At 44.5% G+C, this 22595-nt stretch overlaps 5 protein-coding genes and 1 long non-coding RNA gene across 7 annotated transcripts; 4 read left to right on the top strand and 2 right to left on the bottom strand.

The window, feature by feature from the left end:
* Window positions 1-173: 173 nt before the first annotated feature.
* On the top strand, window positions 174-2085 carry LOC102699625. Its single transcript, XM_006662040.3, has 2 exons — window positions 174-583; window positions 1155-2085. Exons 1-2 carry the CDS (start codon window positions 191-193, stop codon window positions 1698-1700), a joined length of 939 nt encoding a protein of 312 aa, XP_006662103.1. The 5' UTR covers window positions 174-190; the 3' UTR covers window positions 1701-2085.
* Window positions 2086-2257: 172 nt separating this feature from the next.
* On the bottom strand, window positions 2258-4628 carry LOC107305110. 2 transcript variants are annotated; one of them, XR_005812614.1, is made up of 3 exons: window positions 4542-4628; window positions 3580-4437; window positions 2258-2900 (listed from the first exon to the last, which is right to left on the bottom strand). It is a non-coding gene; the product is annotated as an uncharacterized LOC107305110 (long non-coding RNA). The 2 variants fall into 2 exon arrangements; XR_005812613.1 differs by lacking the exon at window positions 4542-4628 and having other exon boundaries at window positions 3580-3835; window positions 4113-4535.
* Window positions 4629-6546: 1918 nt separating this feature from the next.
* LOC102708186 (proline dehydrogenase 2, mitochondrial-like) lies at window positions 6547-7943 on the top strand. The gene is made up of 2 exons (XM_015841777.2): window positions 6547-7353; window positions 7452-7943. Exons 1-2 carry the CDS (start codon window positions 6881-6883, stop codon window positions 7498-7500), a joined length of 522 nt encoding a protein of 173 aa, XP_015697263.2. The 5' UTR covers window positions 6547-6880; the 3' UTR covers window positions 7501-7943.
* Window positions 7944-10153: 2210 nt separating this feature from the next.
* LOC121055519 (protein HAIKU1) lies at window positions 10154-11023 on the top strand. Its single transcript, XM_040528040.1, has 2 exons — window positions 10154-10208; window positions 10314-11023. The coding sequence occupies exons 1-2, from the start codon at window positions 10154-10156 to the stop codon at window positions 11021-11023; spliced, it is 765 nt and encodes a 254-aa protein (XP_040383974.1).
* Window positions 11024-15010: 3987 nt separating this feature from the next.
* On the bottom strand, window positions 15011-17566 carry LOC102707902 (putative WEB family protein At1g65010, chloroplastic). The gene has a single exon (XM_015841608.1). It carries the CDS (start codon window positions 17564-17566, stop codon window positions 15011-15013), a length of 2556 nt encoding a protein of 851 aa, XP_015697094.1.
* A 1365-nt stretch (window positions 17567-18931) lies between these two features.
* Window positions 18932-22264, top strand: LOC102707618. Its single transcript, XM_040528152.1, has 7 exons — window positions 18932-19298; window positions 19373-19474; window positions 19744-19858; window positions 20580-20695; window positions 20811-20999; window positions 21177-21322; window positions 21657-22264. The coding sequence occupies exons 1-7, from the start codon at window positions 19162-19164 to the stop codon at window positions 21836-21838; spliced, it is 987 nt and encodes a 328-aa protein (XP_040384086.1). The 5' UTR covers window positions 18932-19161; the 3' UTR covers window positions 21839-22264.
* The last annotated feature ends 331 nt before the right edge of the window (window positions 22265-22595 follow it).

The raw sequence follows: 22595 nt of genomic DNA, 5'->3' as shown, positions 1-22595 counted from the left end.
GCGGCCCAGGAAGGCACGCAACGGCTAGTAAGGAGAGAGGAACGGGGAACAACGGTCATATTACCGACCGTTGTACTCCTCTCCTCCTCCTGCCTCCTGGACTACTAGTTTAAAGCAAGCACACATCATCGTGGAGCCGCCTCTCAAACCCCTCTCTCTCTCTTCTCCGACGACCGACCACCGGACGACCATGGAGACGCCGCTTTCCACCAGGAGGATCACCCGCTCCATGGCCAAGAACAACGACCACCAGCGCCACGCGCTCCACGACATCACCAACGACTCCCCCATCGTCGGCCTCGCCCTCACCACGCCGGCCTCCACCGCCACCAAGACGCGCCCCAGGCCCCGCCGCACTCCCGGTTCCGGCGAGGCGCTCCTCCGCGGCCAGGTCAAGACGCTCCTCCAGAAGGTCGACGAGGATCCCGCCCCCAACATCCACGCGCTGCTCGCCGTCGCCAGGTCCCCCGCCCACCTCCTCGCTCCCACGCCGGCCAACACGCCGCATCTCTCCGCCCCTCACGCCTTCCCCCTCACGCTGCCATGCGTCCTCCACCAGGAGGACTTGATCCCTAAGCTGCAGGTACAATACCCAATTGCCATGTTTAAGTTTTCCTCCACACCATGATTTCTTTTCCTTCTCTTCTCTTCGATTAATCACACGTGCAATCACGAAATTCTCTCATTATATGTGTCTTTTTGTAACGCTAAATTGATTTTCTTTCTTTCTTTCTTTCTTTCTTGGACATCCTCTAATTTCCTGCGTTGAATGCCTAAATTCAGAATATCCAATACCATCTGTACAACTCCAAGATTCTTTTCAACTTGATTACCCCATCATGGGGGTCGATGAATCATGCTTCCAATTGTGTTAGGATAACATTTGGTTTCTTGACTTGTTGCATTCCAAATATATTAGACCAAGGATTCAGAAGGTGCTAATTTAGTGCACAAAATTAAGAGAATTTCGTGACTTGTCTTTGCTTATTGCTGTTCTTACATTTGTCAGGTGTTAGCAGTTACAATCCACATATTTATGCACAAAATTTCACAAATGTCTTTGTGATGCTAACCATGTGTTGCCTTGTTCAGTCAGCTCGTTTAGTTTATCGTTGCACTTGGATTTGAGCTGCTTTGCTCTTTCTGGCATGCAGGTCATTGCAGCAGCTCTGCCGCCGCCGGTGGCTCAGGAAGACGAGAACCTTGGGGAGTGTAACCGTGCACTGTTGTTCGAGGATTCCCCCGGAAAATCGGAGCAGTCCAATGCTGGGCCGGTGGTCTCATCATCCCTCGCGTTCCAGGACAGCGGCAGCGACAGATCACCGGACGACGACAGTTCATCGGCTTGGTCCATTCAGGTCAATGCCAGCTCGGAGAAGGGCGACGACGACACGTTCACTGAGCAAGACCATGAGGAGGAGTGGCTAACAGAAGATGAGTGCTTTGATGATCTGTGTGAGGGGATGAGCAAGATATCTGTGTTTGACGATGAGGAGCAGGAGGAGGAGGAAGAGAAGAAGGTTGGGCTGCCTGCGTTCCAGGGGAAGCACACCCGGTTCATCTACGACAGCGACGGCGAGATGGAGAGGGAGGACGTGGCACATGTGCCGGTGGAGAACTGCAGCATGGTGTTGAGGGGCCTGCCGGTGCCGGAGGGGAAGCATCTCCGCTTCCACGAGGAGGAGGATGAAGAAGAATAGGCAGGCCTCTCTCACTCGCTACCTGACAAAGTGATACACTTCACATCCAAGCAAGAAAACATTGCTAGCCTCTTTTCTTTTGGTCTGGACAGACAAATTCAGTCTGGTGCAATACAATGTCTTTTGTCTGGTGCAGTACATGTTTTGTTCATGTTTCAGTTCTTCTGAATGCCCTATGAATGTTAAAACTGAATAATGCAGTGGAATGCAACCATCCAGTACTTTCGTGCCTCTGCGATGTTCATAAGCGACTTGACTATAAGTGATTGCATTTTTTTTTCAGTTCCCATGAGTGGTTGCATTTTGTTCAGTCACCGTAAGTGATTGAAGTCTGTTCAGTCAACTTATGTGCTTGAAGTTTGTCCAGTTACACATAAGCGATACACTACGCATCCAAGCAAGAAAACATTGCTTCTTTCTTTTTGTCTGAAAAAATGAATTCAGTCTGCTACAACATATTGCCTTTTGTGTTTCCGTTTTTGTTCAGTTCTTCTGAGTGCCTGTTACAACTGAATAGTGCAATGCAATAAGTGATTGAAGTTTATGTTGCAGCAATTCTGTGTTTCGGTTTATGTTTCAGTTCTTCTGAGAATCGGAGTGCCTTGTGAATGTTACAACTGAATAGTGCAATGCAATATACAATGTCCCAGTACTTGATGCCTCGGCGATGTTCATAAGCTTACTTGATTGCAGTTTGCTCAGTTGAGCGTGTTGCGCATGTGTCAAAGCTTTATTTTCAAAACGAAAAATGATAAGTTCAGAGTTCAGTGATCATCATCTGACCACGAAGAAAAACAAAGAGCTTCAGTCCTCGTCATACTTGAGGAGACAACATGCCATCCGTTTGCTGCTTGGCTTGTTCCTGTTTGCACAGCAATTTCTTTCTTGGCCCAATTGGAATCCTCAGTTTATTAAAGCAACTGGGGAGACTTTTAGACATTATCAGAGAGAGAGAGAGAGAGTGGAGTGTGGAAACAATCTAGAGGAAGGAGAAATCATTAAATCGATAAGGCGATAGAGGGAGATATATATGATATCCTTCAGGAGCGAAAACGACACGATCTTCGTTGACTGCCATTTTGTCTTGTTTGGCTTTAGTTTCCTTGCTCTCGCTTGGCATTGCCCTGCTAACATCAGCTTAGTGTCCCTACTAATTACGCCTTCAGAAACTTCTGTTCATTCACAGAAGCTTTGTTATTCCTGCAGTTTTCCACAAGTTCGGTGTTAATCTTGAGGAAAAACAAATGCCCTCTTCTGTATCCAATGTTGAGTTCAGAACAAGACACGGAATAAATTTCCGGATACAAGTATGCGACAGCTGGCCGATGTCAACTTAGGCATTAAGGAAAAGTTTATGTAAGCAAAGCATCGTTTTATTTAGGCACAAAGGAAAAGTTTATGTAAGCACATGTATCTCGAGAGATTATTAATTCGATTCTAGCTTGTGTCATTCCATTTCATAAATAAAACCAATATCCATATCTTGACGTTTAGGGTTCATGGGTAAAGTTGGAAGGGGCATGGTCATCTCTATTTTATTGGATATGATTGGTTGGGTGGATGTAATAAAAATAGTATCATCGTTTTATATTATAAGATATTCTGGTTTTATCTAAATTTATTTTTTATTAGTGTGCTAATAAACCTAGACACATATATAAAACATGTACGTTGATTCATGAATTAACGTAGACGAACACAAAAAGTTTTATAATATAGAACATAGGGAGTAAATTATTAATCCACAACAAATATATTTTGGGTTAATTGGATTCATGCCATTATAATTTTCACAGTTTTGAAATATGTCATTATAATTCTTCTATTTATAAATATGCCATTACAATTTAATATGTATTCTACGTGTGCTATTACTTACCGATTCAACGGCTGGAAAATTTTTGTAAGACCAAACTACCCTCGTCTTCTTCCTCCGTCCCTTCTCCCGGAGACGATTCCAGAAGCCGCCTCAACCTCCTCGCCGCCAAGAGTGTCTCCCTGTGCGGGTGCTTCGACGGCCGCGGTGCCGACGAGCCCCACCTGCCGCACCTCCGCTGCCATGGAGGGGGCAAGCCCCGACGCCTCCTTCACCACCGGCGGCATGTGGCGGTCCAGCTCCTGGACAACTCAACAACCTGCAGCACAACACATAAAAAAAAATCATCACTTCTTTTTAACTAACCAACGAAATTGGCGTCCAAATTTAGTTCATTCAAACAGCTATCACACCATTTTAATCAAGCGGTTTTAGCCCTATTTTGAGAGTGAAAGCGCACCATGTCTAAAAAGATTGATTTCATTTTTAATGATAAAACTTTATCAAGCAGAAGATAAGATGAACCAGCTGAGAGTAAATCCATATGAAGATTTGTAGTACTAGTTTAATCCCAAGTGATTAGTTTGCACTACTACCTTCAAACCATCGATTTTAATTCTGTTCCCTCAAACAGCAACAAAACTATTTCAATCACAAACTAATTTTAATCCCATTTAATCATAGAAGAGAATGACATTTTTCTCTCTCTCTCAAGCAGCCTCCTACTACAGCCTTGATGGTGCCCTCGACGTGGTCGACGCCGGGGCAGAGCGGCCCGGCGCCCTGCTTTGCGTAGGTGTACGCCGCCGCCAGCACCAGCGCGTGCGCCGCCGCTTGCTGCACGGACTCGAGGTACCTCAGCCTCTCCTCCTCCGCCGTCGCCACATCCGACTCCGGCGTCCTCTCCACCGTCACCTCCTCCTGCTCAAATCAACCAAACCAATCACCAGATTCATCACCACAGTCCAGCATAGAACAAAACAACTCAACAACAACACCAAAAATCCAGGAGCAGGTGGCCGCACTCGGTCATTCTCAGCGATAGAGAGAAGGGGACGAAGGATGAAGGAGAGGGTAGTTTGGTCTTAAAAAAAATTCTCAGGCATTGAATAGGCAAGTAATGGCACATATGCAATGTATGTTAAATTTTAATAGCATATCTATGAATACGAATAGATGAATTGTAATGATATATTTCGAAACCGTAAAAATTATAATGACATGAATCCAATTAACCCATATATTTATTACCACTAATCTTATGATAATTAATTCTAATTAACAATAAAATGTACTAAATATCCATAAGCAACACTAATCTTAAAATTGTAATCAGTAATTAACAATAAAAAAATACTAATTATTTGTTAGTGATCATTGTTAGCGAGGGTGCATGGTCTCATCGAGTCAAATTGATCGGATTTATTTCTCTAGCATATTTGAAGAATATTTCCTATGAGACTATTATATCCACCCTTCCAAGAACCAGAACCAAGCCCTGTGAAAAACCTGGTGGCCCTATTCTATCCACCCATTGTTTCGAGCAAAACACACCCTTAGTTTGTGAGCTAGTTTTCATATATATCCTAATTGAGGTACCTTATGAACCCTTCCTTTTTTTTGCCGAAAAGCATGTCGTTTGGGCCATTATGCAAATGTGTAGAAAAATCTGAGCTTTTAGTTCAATTTTAGTACTGGCTCTATAATTTTTTTCGTCGGGTGGTCCGCTACGCTCCAAAATTGGTTCTACTCCATGCTTCAAAATTTTATGACGTATTAAACTCAATATACATACATATAAGAATAAAATATATGGCAAGTACTTAAACATGGATTTTAAGGACTAAGGCATCATCTAAGTTTATAAACTTATAAAATACACATTTAAATTTCTAATGTATAGCTCGGACGCTACCGGGGACATCCATGATGTCAATTATTTTGCATTTATATGGCTGTTAGCAATAATATACCCTAAATCAATTCCTATCACTCCCAAGCGACACTTTACTACTTCCTAATAATTGATATCCCTAACCTGATATGGGAGCGGTGATAGTCAATTTAGGGGCATACTATGCTAGGGAGGCACAAATACAAAAATTCTCAAAAAAGCACGTCAACATCTGAGCTACATAATATGCACTTTGGACCTTGGGTGATACAATAAACCAAGGTTAAAGATTTAGATATGCATTTTATTAAGTCCATGGACCTAGGGGGTCATCTTTTTTTTTAGGAAAAAACTAAACAACATATTTGCAAACAAAAAATAATTTACAAATAAAATATTTATATATGTGTTCAATGCAACCTAAAAGCTAAGCCTAAAAAATAAACTACAACTGGAAAACCTTAAAATCACCAATAAATTTAAGATTGAAAATTTAAGTTTTGACTTACCAGCATAAACAAAAGCCAAAAGATGACGTGCTAAGCAAAAGCCAAAAGATGATGTGCTAGATATTAACCTAGTCAAAATTTAAGGATTGACCATGTATTTTATTATATACAAAATTTGCTCAAGCAGTACCATAGATATAGCAATAATATCTCGTACCATTGCCAGTACACTAGAAACCAATATTTGAATCCAAAAGTAAAAAAATCATGTAAATATTTTAATGTGTCATGCCTATGGAGTGGATTTGGTCCAGATTTAAGGGGTGAGGGTCCTTCTAGGCTAAAATCAAGGACCGTCCAGAGACCAGCTAGACCAGAAGACCACCCTCAACCGTCTCGTTTCACTTGGATATCAAGATGTCCCAATTATGATTACTATTAAAATCAATCAGATTCACTTTAGATCCCTTAACACAGAGTTTCAAAATCATCCCTCAACCTTAATACCGAAAATGTTGGACTCTGAACTTTTGAATACCATGCAAAAGAGGCCCCCAGCAGTATATAAGAATGGTTTGGCGTCCCAGTCAGCAAAAAATATTAAAAACAATTTATGAGGCCCACATGTTAGTATCAAATCAGCTTAAGCAAACTTAATAAAATGTAGGGCCTGCCTGTTAGCCTATTAAAAAAATTCTCTATCCTCCCTTGCTTCCTTGCTCCTCGCCGGCATGGGCAGCTTGCTCAACTTCACCGGCATGGGGTAGCTTGCTCCCCACCGGCGCTGACAGCAGAGGAGGAGAGGGAGCTGGAGCTGGCGCACAGGCGGCTGCTGGCGAGCGGTGCGCGGAGCCGTGGAGTACGACATCCCGCTGCTGGTGGACGCGGAGTATGCGACCGTGCAGCCGGCGATCGACTACTTCACGTTCGTCGGCGCGAGGGCGTTCAACGGCGAGGGCGCTCCATCATCCACGAAACCATCCAGGCCTACCTCCGCGACGCCCACGACCAGCTGGAGGTGATGGCGCGCGCGGCGAACGGCGAGCGCGTGTGCCTCGCGCTCAAGGTGTTCCGCGGCGTGTACCTTGCCAGGGAGCCCTGCCTCGCGACGTCCCTCTGCGTGTCCTCGCTGATCCACTCTAGCATCCAGGACACCCACGACTGCTACAACGGCCGTGCCACGTTCCTCCTCGACCATGTCCGGCGAGGGGCTGCCGCCGTGACGCTTGCCACGCACAACGTCGATTCCAGGCAGCTCGCGGCGGCGAGGGCGCGGGAGCTGGGGATCGGCAGAGGTGACCGCGGCCTGCAGTTCGCGCGGCTCACGGGCATGGCGGACGGGCTGTCCCTCGATCGGGCTCCGCAACACCGGGTTCCAGGTGAGCAAGTACTAGCTGTACGGCCTGTGGAACACATAATCCCCTACCTCATTAGACGAGCCAAGGAGAACATGGGTTTGCTCTCGTCTTCCTCCTTCGACAAGCAGCTGCTCCGGTAACCGGCGTTCCTCAATCAAAGCTCCGTTAAATCTAATCTTTATATCAGATCTGTACCAATCGATACGATGAATTTGGTTGATCGGTTGATTTCAGGAAGGAGTTGGTCAGGAGGTTCAAGGTTGCAATGCTGGGATGTGAGTGAAGTGATGCTGCTGGGACTGGCATGCAGTCCGCTGGTGGCTCGCCGGCGCGACGCTGAGATGGGGGCCTCCGCCCAGACGGTGGCGATGGCGATGGAGAGGAGGGAAGAGGAGTTTTTATTTTTATTTTTTATTTAACTTACAGGTAGGTTCTATAAGCGGACTAGTATGCCAAGTAAATGAAATCATTCCCGTATATTGCTTGGGGATCTCTTTCGCATGGTTTTTATGAGCTGGTGGTCTAACAATTAGTTGAGGGACAATTTTAAAACTCGGTGTCAAGATGAGTGACCTAATTCCAAATCAATTTTTTGTGGCCCATTAAATTTTGACCGGAGGAATTGTCATGGTTGTTTTTCTATGGGAATTACTCTGTAAGAGCAGGTACAATATCAGGTTACGAGACAACTATAAACATATTTTAAACAGATAAGAGAGAAGAGAAAAAATAGGTAGGCTACTAATTTGTAGCCAGCTGTATACGGGCTCCAAAACAAAATATGTATGTGATATGTTGAAGAGAAAAAATAGGTAGGCTACTAATTTGTAGCCAGCTGTATACGGGCTCCAAAACAAAATATGTATGTGATATGTGAACCATGTATTAATGTTTTGTAGGTAACTGTTATATGAATTGGCTATTTGATTGACCGTAGATAAACTTGCTCTAAAGTGGCAATAGCGGTGACTGACAAGGTTTTCGGTATCTGCGCCGTTGCACTCCTTTTTTATCCTCATGTATTACAAATAATATTAATCTTAATTAGAGTTGATCTTAAATTTTATTTTTTACTTTATTTTTCGGTCTTTATTCTTGGATCAAAATTTTATTTATAAATTATGGTTTATTTGTAAATATATCGTTGCCTATTATTCCTAACAAAGACAAATAATCACCTGGTCATCGGAAATTCGGAACACGCAGGCATCAACATGTCCGGGCACTCAGCAGCCACACGATTCACTGAACCGCGTGGAAGTGCCTTCTCCCTCCCGCCACGCGCGCGCTGAAGGCATATCTGATGGTGATGTGTTGTTTACTCAAGACTCACACTTTGTGAGTGCAATTTCCCTCCATTAATTTGTTCACAGGGCTTCACCAAATGGGCAATTGAACATAACTGAAATGAAAATACTAGATTTTTTTTTTTTGAAAAAAACCAGTCGTGCTCATTGTTAACAATGTTGGTTTTAGATTGCTGGTCGTTTCTCTTTAACTGCTCCATGCTAGTATCATGACGCTGATCGGATACGATGGCTGCTACAACAGTGGCAGTTCGCAATCGACATGTGTGTGTGTGTTTTTTTTGGACAAAGCATGAAGCAATATGAAAAATCGGTTCACACGACCGACACAAGCCCTTTGGTTTATATAAAATGAAAATAATAGGAGGCATGGAATGGAGTAAAATATGACGAACTACTATACTAGTTTGTGAGTTGATATGAAACGAAAATAAACTGTAGTGGTCATGAGACAGAAGGGGCAATTACTAGACGCGAGCAGATGCCGAGAAGTGGACGGGCGAAACACAATCCATCTACACTTGCGAGAGCTGTTGACTCACCGGACAGAAATCATCATACATACGGCGTGCGCCATTTCGTTTGTTGTCCCTTTGGAAGTCCACATACTATTTCCCCCTTTATGTCTGACCCAACGTTCATACCGAGTTCATAGTGCAGATTATTACTCTGCTTTTACGTATATATTTTTAAATTATTAAACAACATTTTAAAAAAAAGATTTCTATATCATTTATTCATTTACAATTAAAAAACTATACATTTTAAATATAATCGCGAGGAGTACGAGGCTGTATAAACTGAGCTGCGTCTATGAGACAACAGGAAAACATTTTGTTCAGAGAAGAAAGGAGTGAGGAATGTGGCACCCTCATATTTTTATTTTGCTTGTGTTTATAAGCCAAAATTTAAATTTTAAATCTTAAATTTTGAGTTGATTTTAAAGTGTTTTTTATTAAAGTTTATTTTTAGCCTTTACTTTTTTATTGTTAAAAGCATACATATATAAATTTATTTTTGTAAGCCAAACATACATATATATAATCATTTTTGAGCAGAAGCGGAGCGCTCGTGGAGTTGTGATTCCTGCTGCTCCAATGAAAAATATTTATAAGATTTAGTTAAACCGGTAAAAATCTTGATCATCAATTATTTTTTAATGCCTTGTTTAATTAGCATACAAACAATATAAATAATTTATCCTAAAAATATTATAATAATTATATTAGGTTTTTTAAATTTATTTTAGGATATCGATTAATATTTTTTGATGAAGTACTCCAAACAACAACAGTACAGTAGGAGTAGCAGAGATTCCTTTGGCTGCCTTTGCTTGTGTTCTCTGTGAGTCTGTGACCCCTCTCCTCTCCTCTTCTCTACACTGCGGCTGGATGAGTAGCCCCAACCAAAAGTCAAGAAAAAAACCAACTTGGTGCCGCACTTCAACTCTACTGCTGCTGCTCCTGCTAGCTTCCCCTCCCTTCCCTTCCCCTTCCTTCCGTGAGCATCCCGACCACCACCTCCTCAATCCACCGCCTCCCTCCACCTCCCCGGCCTGCCCTTCCGATTAGCTTCACCAATCGGCCTGCCCTGCCGCTCCCTCCGCCAGTTCCCTCCCCCGCACCCCTCATGGATCGCAACACCAACCCGCATCTCGGCGTCAACAAGCTCGGCCGCAACATCCGCAAGGCCACGCCACCGCCGCCGCCGCAGCAGCAGCCGCCCGCGCGCCCGCCGCAGCCGCAGCCGCAGGTCTACAACATCAGCAAGAACCAGTTCCGCGACATAGTCCAGCAGCTCACCGCCGGCACCCCCTCCACCCCGCCGCCGCAGCACCACCAGCCCCCTCACCGCCCTCTGCCGCCGCAGCACCAGCAGCCCAAGCCGCCCTCTATGCGCCTCCAGAAGATCCGCCCGCCCCCCATCTCCACCCCCGTCGCGCGCCCCCCGCCCGTTCACAACCACCAGATCCCCAACCCTAACCACAACCCCGCCTTTCACCGTCCGCCGCCCATGCCCATGCCCATGCCCGGCCCCCCTTCCTGGTCCGACTCCCCGGTCTCCGCCTACATGCGCATCCTCGAGAACTCGCTCTTCAGCGCCACCCCACCAGGCGCCGCTGCTGCCGCCGCCGCTGCTGCTGCGGCAGCGGTTGGAGCTGCAGCGGCTGCGGGACAGGCGCCTCCTCCGCACCATCCTCACCCGCCGCCACCGCCGCCGGTGCCGTCGCCAGGGATACTCCCCTCGCCGAGCGGCTTTCTCAACCTGCTCTCGCCTACGCCCAGGTCGCCGTACCCGCTACTGTCGCCGGGCTTCCAGCACGCAGGACCACTCACGCCCAACTTCCCCGCGCTTTCGCCACTGCCAGGCACAGGGATCCTTGGTCCAGGCCCCATGGCTCCTCCCTCGCCTAGCTTCTGGTTCCCACAGTCGCCATCAGGACTGCTCTCGCCTTCGGGCTTCTTGCCAATTCTGAGCCCACGGTGGAGAGAGATGTAGTGCAGGTCGCTCGCCGCAGCGCCGCAGGAGCTCCCGTGAAGGCGGCCGTGTAACATTTGACGCTAGGGATGTAGCTACTGTGAGGTCAATTGGTCGCTGCTGCCCAGAGTTGGGCACAGGTGGGTTGTAGCTTCGGACACCACTATTTGTTGCTCTTACTTACTACTTGTGTGATTAGTCTATAAGATGGTTGCTCATATATTTGTAATTGTATAACTGGGGAAGTTTTTAATTCATTCACTTTTCTTAGCTGCAAAAGCCGGACAGCAAAAACTGGGCATGCTGTAGTTTAGATTATCGAGTGATTAGGCTTGAAACATGTAATTGTAAACCTTTAGTTCATCAAAGATTAGCCCATGTTTTACTGTTATTTTGCTCACTGAGTCCTGTTTGGTTACCTACTCTTGAGCAGAATGTTTGCCCCTACCTTTTTCTTCCTAGGCGAGAAGGTAACTTTTTAGACATCAGCTTGACAGGAAGATTGGCAAGTCATCTTATTTGCACCAACAACTGTCAGAGGAGGCTGAGGTTTCGTACATCATTGTTATCACTATCACTCTTTGAGCGTTTGCTAGATATACTCATTGTTATCATTATCCTTTTCCCAAGTGGCATGTACATCTTTACATTGTCTTTTGTACATGCCACAGCAATGTTATTTTCGAATTTGAGGAATGTCACAGTGTGAATCGTGTTAGTGTTTCGGCACATCCATGGAGCTTGACAGGCTTGGCTGCATATCCGTGGTAGAAAAGTATAGTTACTGGTTTCTTCCAGGGATATATACCTTTTCCATTGCAGTTGTGAGCATCCAAAAACATCCATTCATAATGCAACAGTAGTCCATATACTTTTTTGTATGGATGGGAATACACTGTATTTTATTATGTACCTACAATTTGTGAAGGACTCAAAAGTTGTGCAACACACTACTCATCATATAGCTTACAATGTGTGAAGGATCAAAAGAATTTTCTAGACAAATATGTTCTTTCTTGAAATGGTGTTGTTCATGTGTATTATACTGTGCATCCCAGAAATTCCGCTGCTTTTGCAAGTGGGAGTTCCTGGGCTATCTGAATTCTCTTCTAGGTTCTACCCTGTGTTATGTGTCTTATATTATAGCAGTATGATATTCCTCTGTTCTAGGATTTATATGAAATCCCCTTCTGGATCCCTGGCCATGTAATACTAAAGTAGGGAATAACTAAAGGATGGTTCTTCTTGTTGTTCTGTATATAAGCAATCAATGTTCTTTGTACTCCGCATATCTTTGCAAGTTAAAGAGTATCATTGCAATCAGTATCAAATTATATGGTACTGGCAGGATAGTTTTGCTGAGGAATAAGATATTTCCTGCACGTGTATCCATGAATGTTTGATTAGGCTGTATCTATAAATGTCTGAGTAGACTGGATGACCATGCCATATGCTTGGTTGTCGAAGCTAGAGCATCATCCAAAAAGCAAAATGATTGCTACATTGTGGTAGTAGTATTGTTGCATATTTAATCAAGCACGAAAAATCTGAATATTTGTGTAGCTTTTTACCTCGTCTATCCGAATTTTGTGGGTTCATAGTTTTTACAAGCAGTCGGCCTTGCTTACAGCTTTGGTCCCTTTATATGCGCATTCAGGCAATCTCGTACTGTATTGTCATAACTACTACCTTATAATTTCTCTTTTAACTGTTTAAAGGCAGTACATTTCTCAAATCTCTTGGAATAAACTAAAGACATTGCACTTCCCATATCAACACCATTGCTACCGTACTTTTCTGTTGTTTCCGGTTTGTATCCAAGCATATTTGTTTCAGGGTAGTTTCCTTAACATAGTTTAACAAGGCAACAGAAGCGATGTGTAATGAGCAATTTGTACATGCTTTTGAAGATTTTTGTTGGTTATCCAGCGTTCCAATCATGTCTGAAAAGAGTTGCTTTGTTGTAATGATGAAGATATATTACATTTGATTTTTAATGTACAGCTGATTGGTGTATTGTTTCATCGTAGAAGGGATACATTGACGAATGGCTGCATTCGTGGCATTGTATCCCACGAGGGATTTTTGATTTTCATGGGCATACTTTCCAAATTTAAACGGTGAGTCTAGTGAAAAAATAAAACTTTGGCTAAGTTATTTTACGCAGATTATTCTTAGTTTTTACACGTGCACTTCCCTAACATCTAAATAGTGTGTTTTTTGCAAAAATGTTTCTATATACAGGCTTATTGTTTGATATTTGTAAGATATATTTTTGATTTTGCAGGAGCTAAATTCATTGTTTACACCATTAAATAGTTATAAAAAAAATCAAATAATCTTACGTCTTTTATCCATAAAATAACACACCCGAATCGTCATCTGATCTCTCTGAAAAGATTTTTAGTTTGTAGCAGTTAATTTAGTCATTTAAACCTTAAATAGCTATAGAAATTATATAATTCCTTGATGTTAGTAGGTACCTCAAACACCACCTATACTGATGCAGGTATTGGGCTTGGTCGATTATGTGTAAGCAAACCATGGGGAGGTAGCTCATGCTTGGCGTGTCCGCGTAATATGCTCTAGCTTTCCCAGGTCAGCCGAAAATTGGGGCAATTGCGTAGACATTTCTGTGGTCGTGCAAGGATCGGAAATGACGTGGCAAATTCCAGTTTACTTTAGTGTTTTGCGGTGGCCGTGGACGGTTGACTTGGCTATCTGGCAGTGCTTCATTGCTGCTCTTGGATGTGGGTTCTGCTTCTGCTTCTGGTCAAATTAAATCTGGATCGAATTCATCCAGCTAAGCCCTAAGCTTACTACGCGTGAGCAGCAAACTCGGTTTATCTGGCACCACTTGACTGGCTAAGCTAAAATGCTCTTACAAGTGGCTGTCACCATCATTCATGTATTCGTACCTTGTTTTTTATTTTTAATTTTTGCGCACTTTGTTCTTGTGGAAAAAAAATATATATCGGCGTGCTCTTTGCAATTTGCAAAAGAGAACGAAGAATATGACAAAGGGCAAAGCACATAGAGATAATGACGATGATAGGGATGTGCTCTAGTCCACAAACCAGCCTTTAATCTGCCCTGTGGTATGTTGTTTGTTTGATTGGAAGCAAGCAGCAATTGTGTATTCTATACTCCCTTAAAAAAAACAATTCTTTGATTTCCGTGTCCAATATTTGACCATATGTCTTATTTAAAAAATTTTCAGAAAATTAAAAAAAAGTTAGTCACACGTAAATTACTATTCACAATTTATCATCTAATAAAAACAAAAATATCAATTGCAAATTGTTTTTTAATAAGACGAAGAGTCAAAAATCGTAGGTAAAAGGTGAAAAATTGGTTTATTTAGAACGGAGGGAGTAAGTGCTACTGCTAAACCAGTATTCGCGGTATTTGATTGCACATCAAAGGACGATTAATCCTCCGTGCAGGAGTGACGGAGACGGACCACCTATCTTCATCAGTCCAGTGTCCCAGATCTACCAATCAATGATGGGAAAGACGAGTTGGATTGCTGACCTTTCAAAGACAGCCTCATCCAGCTCCAGCAGAAATCTTTGACCTGGAGAGCCCTGCACTCTGCACCCGCCTGATGCATCCAATCCAACGGTAACAAACTCAGCATGTTTTTTTTTCTTTTGTTATATACTCCTATGCTTGATGATGTTGCTCGAGCATGAATGGTTACATTTTAATTCTACTATCCTTATTCATGCCTAGTCTACACACTTGATATATGCATAGCAATCAAGAACAATACAAGCATCGGATAATAGATAGTAGCAGGTGTTGTGTTTAACAGCAAAATGGGTGTTTTTTTGGTTCAGAGTTTCAGACACTTGACATAGATACAGGTCTCTACGTTTATGGCTTTCTGACAATTTGGCACAAATTAACGAGCCTAACAATAGTCCAAGCAAAAATCAAACAGATAGTATGATGGAGTAGTAGTTGGCAGGAAAAGAATGAATTTTTAGATAGTGCAGTCAGTAGCTAGGATGAATGACTGTTCAACTTGGTGAAATGAGCTTTCTTCTTCAGCAGGCTCCCGAATTTCTTCAGCAAGGCCGCCTTCTTCTTGTTATGGCTGTGCTGCTCCTTGTGGAAAGACGATGTCGGCCCATGTATCAACAGTCCATTCATATGTTCCACAGCTGCATCGTCTCCCTGCGACTCGATCTCCTCGTCGTCGCTCGACTCGGTAGCATCGTCCCTATGCTTGCTTATGTCATCCTCTATGATCTTGCTGTTCTCAAGAGTGTTAACCTCCATTGCTGAAGCCTGCTCCTTTCCATGCTTCACCTGCTGCTTCACTACCTCCACTTCGACGTGCTTAATCTCGTCCTCTTGCACCCTCCTATAGCTGCTGCTGTTTATATCGTCTCGCACATTATCCATGGGCGAGCAGATCATCTTCAGGAACATGTTCTGCTGCTTCTCTGGGCTCCTGATAGCAACTCCGTTGCTCGAGTACTCTCCTGCTAACTTCCTAGCTGTGGCGGCATCTGCGACTAGTGAAGAGAGCTCATCGATCTTCGCTTGAGCAGCGGCCTCTCTCGTCCGCAGGCTATCGTTCTCTCGTGCAACGATCAGTAGCTCCTTCTCCTTCTCCGCAAGCGTCTCCTTCAACCGTAGGCTGCTGATCTTTTCCTCCTCGGCTGTCAGGTTGGCCTCGGTGATCTTGGACTCGAGCCGCATCAGCTTGGTGTGCAGCTGCGCCTTGTCATCCTTGGCAGCGTTTGCTTCATGCTCCGCGGCTTTCAGTGATCCCAGCAGCTTGTCCATTTCCAGCTTCATCAGTAGTACCTTGGATTTCTCAGTGCCTTTTGCAGTCTCTTCCTCTTCGGCTTTCTTCGCTGCTGCCTCTGCCAGTAGCTTTGAGAGCTCATTGGCCTTTGCCATGGCGGCCGTCTCTCTAAGGCGCAGGTCAGTGACTTCATTGTTCAGAGCAAGCACTTCCTTCTCCTTGCTGGACAGAAGGTCCTTGAGGCGTATCGTGTTCTCGGACTCATCAGCTATTTGTTGAACACTAATAGGCGAGATGCTACTACCTTCTGAATTGCTGAGTTGGAATTGTTTCAGTTTATCAAGCAGCTGGCTTCTCTCTGCATTGAGCTCCTTCACTTGCTTCTCTGCAGCTCCAAGTGACACCGTCAGACTGCTCATCTCTGACTTGACACAGCTCATTCCTTCCTCTGATGTCTTGATCATATCTACAAATCCGGCCTCTTTAGATGCCCACTCATCGTTGGAAATCTTGGCCTCTGAGCCCAGCTTCTCAACTGTCTTCTTGAGGCAGGCAACGTCGTGCTTGGATTCGTCAAGCATTAGCTCGAATCTGTCTTGTGCATTCTTCATCTCTGCCTTCAGCTCTGATATCTGAAGCTGCGCACTGTCTAGCTCGCCCTGCTTTGCAAGGACGCGTTCCTTGGCTTCTCTTGCTTCTGATGAAACCTCGCGCAGCGCAGCCGCTAAATCTTCGACGGCTTTCTTGGCCTTGTCCCTCTCAAGTATGGCAGCATCGAGCTCCTGCTGGATCCTGATCTTGTCTTGGGAGAGCAGGCCAACCTGCGAGCTCACCGTCTTCTCGTTGGTGAGTGCTTCGTTTAGCAGCTTGTGTCCAGAGCTCAAACTTTCAATGGTGGCTTGCAGTTGACGTGCCTCCTTGGTTGCAATGTCGAGGCGCCTGTTCGTCTCCAAGAAGCCCTCTTTGTACTCGCATGCTTCCTTCTCCAAGGATGCCACCTTCTCTTTGAGCTGGACAACCTGGGACTGCTCGTGTTGCAGCATGGATTTGCATTCCTCGAAGCTGTTCGTCAGTGACGCGAGTGAGTCCTCGTTGGATTTGTTGAGAGAGGAGAGTTCGTCGAGGCGAGCTTGAAGCGACTCCGCCTTCGTCTTCCACTCCTGTGCGGACTGGCTGGCGTCGGCCTCTGCCCTCTTGGCGTAGGCGATGTCAACCTTGAGGCCATGGAGAAGCTGCTCTGCTCTGCCCAGCTCCTCCTTGCGAGACGCCTCTGCGTTCTGGAGCTCGGCTCGTAGCCCGGCGGCCTGGGACTCCAGATTGGCGACGATCGCTGCGGCCTCCGCTGCTTTCGTCTCCAGCTCTGACTGCAGCCGCGCCACCTCGGCTGTCAGGGTCGCCGCCTTGTCGGCGGTCTGCTCGGCCAATGCCAGTTGGTCCTTGACCCTGTCGACCTCGGCGGCGACCTCGGCGCGGCGCTTGTCGATGGCGTCACACCTGGCATTCCACTCGCCTTCCTTGGTCTGTGCCAGGTCGATGGCGAGCTGCTCCCGCTCAAGCGACTTGAAGCGCTCGAGCTCGAGCGCCTCCTCGGCGGCCCTCTGCGCGGCGAGCGAGGCGTCGAGCTTGGCATAGGCGTCGTCGGCGAGGCGGCGGGTGAGGGAGAGGTCGTGGAGGAGCTGGGCCTTGTCCCTGTCGATGGCGGCGAGGTGCTCCCGCGCGTTCTTGAGGTCGTCCTGCACCGCGTTCAGCTGCGCCTGCAGCTCCGACGACGCCCTCGCCCCCCTCGCCTGCGCTTTCTGCATAGACGATCGATCGACAGAATTAACATCGTGATCGAATTCATCGAGGAGGAAATGCATTGGATCTAATTCGTACGTCGGGAGTGGTGGCACGGGGCGCGGCCTTGAACGATCGGCGTTCTGGCTTTGGTACGTGTATGTCCATGGACGACTTATCCAGCTCACTGTTCGAAGCCTTGCTTGCTGCTGCTTGTCTGCTCTGCAGCCTGCTAACTCTAGGCGCCAACGCATGAGCCCTGCATATGCAGATTATCTAATCTCACGTACTGACATCGTATGATCTGCTGCTGTTCATCAAGGAAATTAAGCAGAGCAGAGCAGAGATGCAGGAATTAGTTACGTACTTGGGCTTGGATGCCTGCTGCATCTTTCTTCTTGCTGGATGGCTGACCGGGGCCGGACAAGTTCAATCGAGTTCAGAGATGGAGCATGAAGCAACGATGTGTCAATTAATCATGCGTATCAACCTAGCTAGGTAGTACCTTGAACAGCTTTGTAATCAACTGAACTGAAATGAAAGATTGATGGGAGGAGAGGCTATATGACAATGCTGGATGATCCAGGGCAGTTTGTGATTTGGGGCAACGAAACGGATGGACGGACGTGCGAGGCGAGGCTGGTCCCGCCGTTTAATACTTACCAGTTTGGATTATGGCAGGCCACTAAGTATCCTATATACAATTTGTGTTTGTGCTCTCATATCATATGGAGTAGTAGTATTATGAAGATATGCATGCCGAGCTGAGCTGTCAAAGGAAGCTGCTCCAGCGAGTGCCTCAAGAGTTGTTGATGTCCATCACTAAACACGACGGCCGCGTGCTTTCAGAAACACAAAGAACATGCTGCTACACTCTGTAGTCATTAACTAATTACTAATGGTTATCGGACAGAAACTATTAATGTTGTCATCGTACATGTTCCTGACCAAGCAATACTTGTAATCTCTGGCAATTCGACTTGGCCTAACTTCCGTATAATCTTTTCTGATTTAATGATGATTCAGGTGGGGAAACTCCCCCCACCCGGTGATTATCTAAAAATAACTGTTCCTCTCCAAAAATAACAGTCACAAAAACTCCACTCGACTATTACTCGAGTTAGTTGTATTCGAGTCCCTCGATTACAAAACCGAATAATCTATAGTAGCAGTGTAAATCAAGTTCATTGGTTACATTGATAGCGGTTTGCAGGATATAGGTATAATGAGAAAAATATGATTAATTAGCTATTAACTATTATAAACTTTAAAAAATAGATTAATCTAGTTTTAGTGCAACCTATATATATATTTACCGGTTAAGTATAAGCGTGATTACGAAAAACGGAGAAAATAATCCTCCATCCGCCTTTGGACCATGTTCTGAGGCCCATTGAAGTAGCTGAGCTGATTTGGCCCACGCCTCGAGCGTAAGGAAGAGACCAAGGCCCATCCATAATAATCTAGCGGTCGCACTAGTGACGTGTTTCGACTTTTCACAGGTCCTTAGCGGCTAAGCAAAAAGCAGCGCAACAAATTACAGAAGAAAAAAAATCAAGAGAGGTGAAGTGAAGGGAGAGAGGGATCCTCCTCCAATTCTGCAAGGAAACCAAGAAACGAAATGTGGGTGGAGATCCTCTGCGGCCTCTTGGCCTACAAAATCATCCGCCACGTCTTCTTCGCCGACTCCGACGACCCCGCCCACCTCGCCGATCTCGACTCCGCCCACTCCGACCTCTGCTTCGCCCTCGCCGCCAGGTCCCCCCCCCCTCCCCCTCCCCTTCCTTCTGACCCCTCGGATCCCCCCTAAACCCCATCTCCCTCCCTCCCAGGCTCGAGAAGCTCTACTCCGGCCGCTGCTTCGTCGGCCTCCGCATCCCCGACCCCGACGCCGGCGACCGCCAGCATGTCGATATCGTGCTCATTACCACCAGGTTACCTCTCTTCTTCCCTTACTTGCACCCTGCTTTACTTCATATTCCTGTCCCCTTCTATTCTACTCTTGCATTATTTCATACAGCTGTATTCTATGTACATATCTCTTTACACTTTTTCCATCAGCGTTCTACTGGACAACACTAAATTTACCACCATCAATCTACACCCATTATAATTTGCATATTTATGTATGGTACTACTACAATTCGTGGATTGTACCATCCATGTTAATTTACTATGGCCTATCTTTGTTGCTCCACAACAGGGAGGTGATGCTAGTGGCTATCCACAACATTTCTGGTTTTGTTGAGGTTGATAAGGATGGCAACTGGACTTGTCCCACTGACAAGAAACACAAGCATGATGTTATCCCAAACCCGGTATGCCATTTCGACTGCTACCTTGTTATGCCCCACTTCAATTGCCTGTTGTAGTAAGGCACTATGTATATTGCAACTGTTGTTTTTCTGCGGTGCTGTACTCTCGGGAGAAAAGTATTGGCAGTCATGCTTCGTTTGACATTGTGGCGGGTTATGATCATCCTATTTGGTGCAGCTGTTTTTTGGACATTTTGGCATTTGCTACACTGGTTCTTTAATCTATGTCACAAACGATAATAATATTATTACATCTGAAAATATGGATCAGCCAGGAGATGAGTAACAGTTGGGTAGCATATTTTGTCTAACACTGTAACCTTAATTTCATCTATAAAAGAAATTATAACAGTTATGTGTTCTCATTTCGAAGGCAACATTAAAATCAAGCACATCAGAACACAACCACAAACTGAGCCTTGATGATGTTAGCATCATTGCCAAGCGAGGCATACAATATCTAACTGGTGTAAAGATATCCTCTCATGTGGAAAGTTCTTTGCATCTACTACTTTTATCAGCAAACTATATACTTCTTATCTCGTTGCAATTTTGTCTTCCAAATCATAAAACTACATGCATATCAGACTGGAATCTGATGTGGGGAGATTGAGTATGCACCGTTGATAACCTCTGTTGTTTTGCTTGCCCTGTTTGATGCCCATATGTTGCTGGTGTGGAAGAATAATAATTATTGGATTGTTTCTTGCATTTGTTCTTGTAGGTACTACAAGTTAACAGACTGTCTTCCAATCTTCAATCATACTTGGAACTGAGGGGAGCAAAACTGCCTGATGGCCATATAACTGGAAGGGTTGTACTGCCAAATCCCAACTGCAGGTTAATTCTTTATGGAGTTGTGTTTGTTTGTTCTTTGTGATTGTATTTACATATATCTCTGTCTGTCTATTTTTGTTTTTAAGTTTGAACTATTTGATGTGTGTTGTTCCACCAGGCCTTCCTATGCCATCACTCTTCAACCAGAGGTTATCTTGTATGATCAATGGAAAGATCTCAAGGCAGACTCCAAGGGTGGACTTTCAACATGGATTAAAGGTGCATTCAGTGGAAGCAAAGGTGACATGCAAGATTCATTAATCCAAAATCTACATTTCATTCTCAGCACGTCGCCTATGTGGGACAGGTAAAACACACAGCCATGAACACTTTTAAATGAATAGTGATGAAGAAACATTAAATGCATTGTGGTAATCGAATTGCGACTATGGCATGGCAGTTGTTACTTGTTAGTACGCACTGTTCTGCACAAAAAATGTAGTGTCTGAGGTCAAACATTTATAGTTAATCTTTCCTTTTGTAGGTTGGAACTCAAAGGGGACAGAAATATCCTTGGTGAATTCATTGAATTCAAAGGCAGGCATGATGATATTCAGGCCTTGAAATGCCTGACGCGTTCAAAAGTTAGCCGATTCATAGTCCAGAAATCAACTCTCTTTGGAGGTTTTGGTTAGTTTTCTGTTCTGTACCTTCTACTTATCCTGTTCGTAAAGCACTCCTTTGAAGTATTGACCAGGGTTTTATAACACTCCAGGTAGTCAGAAAATATATTTGTTTCATGGACATCCTGATAACCATGCTGGTAGATAAGGAGGGAACAAATGAGAATAGATCACTTGATATGCACATAAATTTCTTATTGATGTCATGCATCCTTCCATACGTGTAAAATAAAAGGAATTTTATACAATTCAGTGGCCTAGCCGATCCTGCTGTGGGAGAAATCTGTAATTAGCTTGATTGACTTATTACATCTACCTGGTTTTGTTCTTCTGCAATACAGGTCGGTCGAGAGTGCAGATATTGTATTCACCGCGAGATTACCGTGCTGAAGGAACTTCATCTTCTGAATGGAAAGAGATATCGGTGAAGCAATACACAGAGATTCTTTTTCAGCCATTGCACTCGAAAAAAGTTAAGAAGTTCAAGCTGTCAAGTGTTGCTTCTGTGACTCTGAGTGTCTAGTAAGTTTTTTTTTTTTTCTATGGGTAGTTGGGTACTTGTCCTCTGCTGCCCTGCACTAATATACCTTCCTAGGCTTCTGCCTGTGCTCCCCTGTGAAAGTTTGTCTTGTCTCTGTACACGAACCTGTATTTACTTTAAGGTGTCACTTGGCATAAAATGGGAAAAAAAAAGGAATGATCTAAGATTCTAAGGTATAGTTGAGATTTAGTTGCACATATATATCACTGGATGGGGAATTCCTACCGCTGCATAGTATTGCTGGTAGGGATTGTTGGTCTAGTTTCTTTTGTTCTTTCCTCATCTATGGGCTAGGATGTGATTGGTCATCTTTTCTCCGGACCGACCTCATTGATGCGACCTGGAACTGGAACTTTTTTATTTTCCTGGTCGTGTTTTTAGTCTATGAATTGGTATGCATCAAGAAAATCGTGAACTGTTTATTGTTATTGTCAACGAGTGATGTTGTGTTGGGACTTGGGAGGGGTCAGAAAGATAAGAGGGATGTTTACAATGCTATATGTTTCTGACTGGCTAGGGTCTCTGTCAGAGGTCAAACATGAGTGTTTTGCCATTCCATGGTTTTTGTAGCTGTTGGTGATATTGACCACTTTGGATAGAGATCGAAATTTCCAGCAGTTACAATATCTTTTTCCATGTACTGCCACGTACTCCCTCCGTCTTAAAATAAACCAATTTTTCATTTTTTATATATAATTTTTAACTCTTCGTCTTATTTAATTTTTTTTACGATTGATAT

The sequence above is a fragment of the Oryza brachyantha genome, chromosome 10 (assembly GCF_000231095.2).
Source record: "Oryza brachyantha chromosome 10, ObraRS2, whole genome shotgun sequence".
Classification (NCBI taxonomy): Eukaryota; Viridiplantae; Streptophyta; class Magnoliopsida; order Poales; family Poaceae; genus Oryza; species Oryza brachyantha.
The sequence above is the reverse complement of the archived record's forward strand: the minus strand, read 5'-3'. Positions and strand labels throughout refer to the sequence as shown.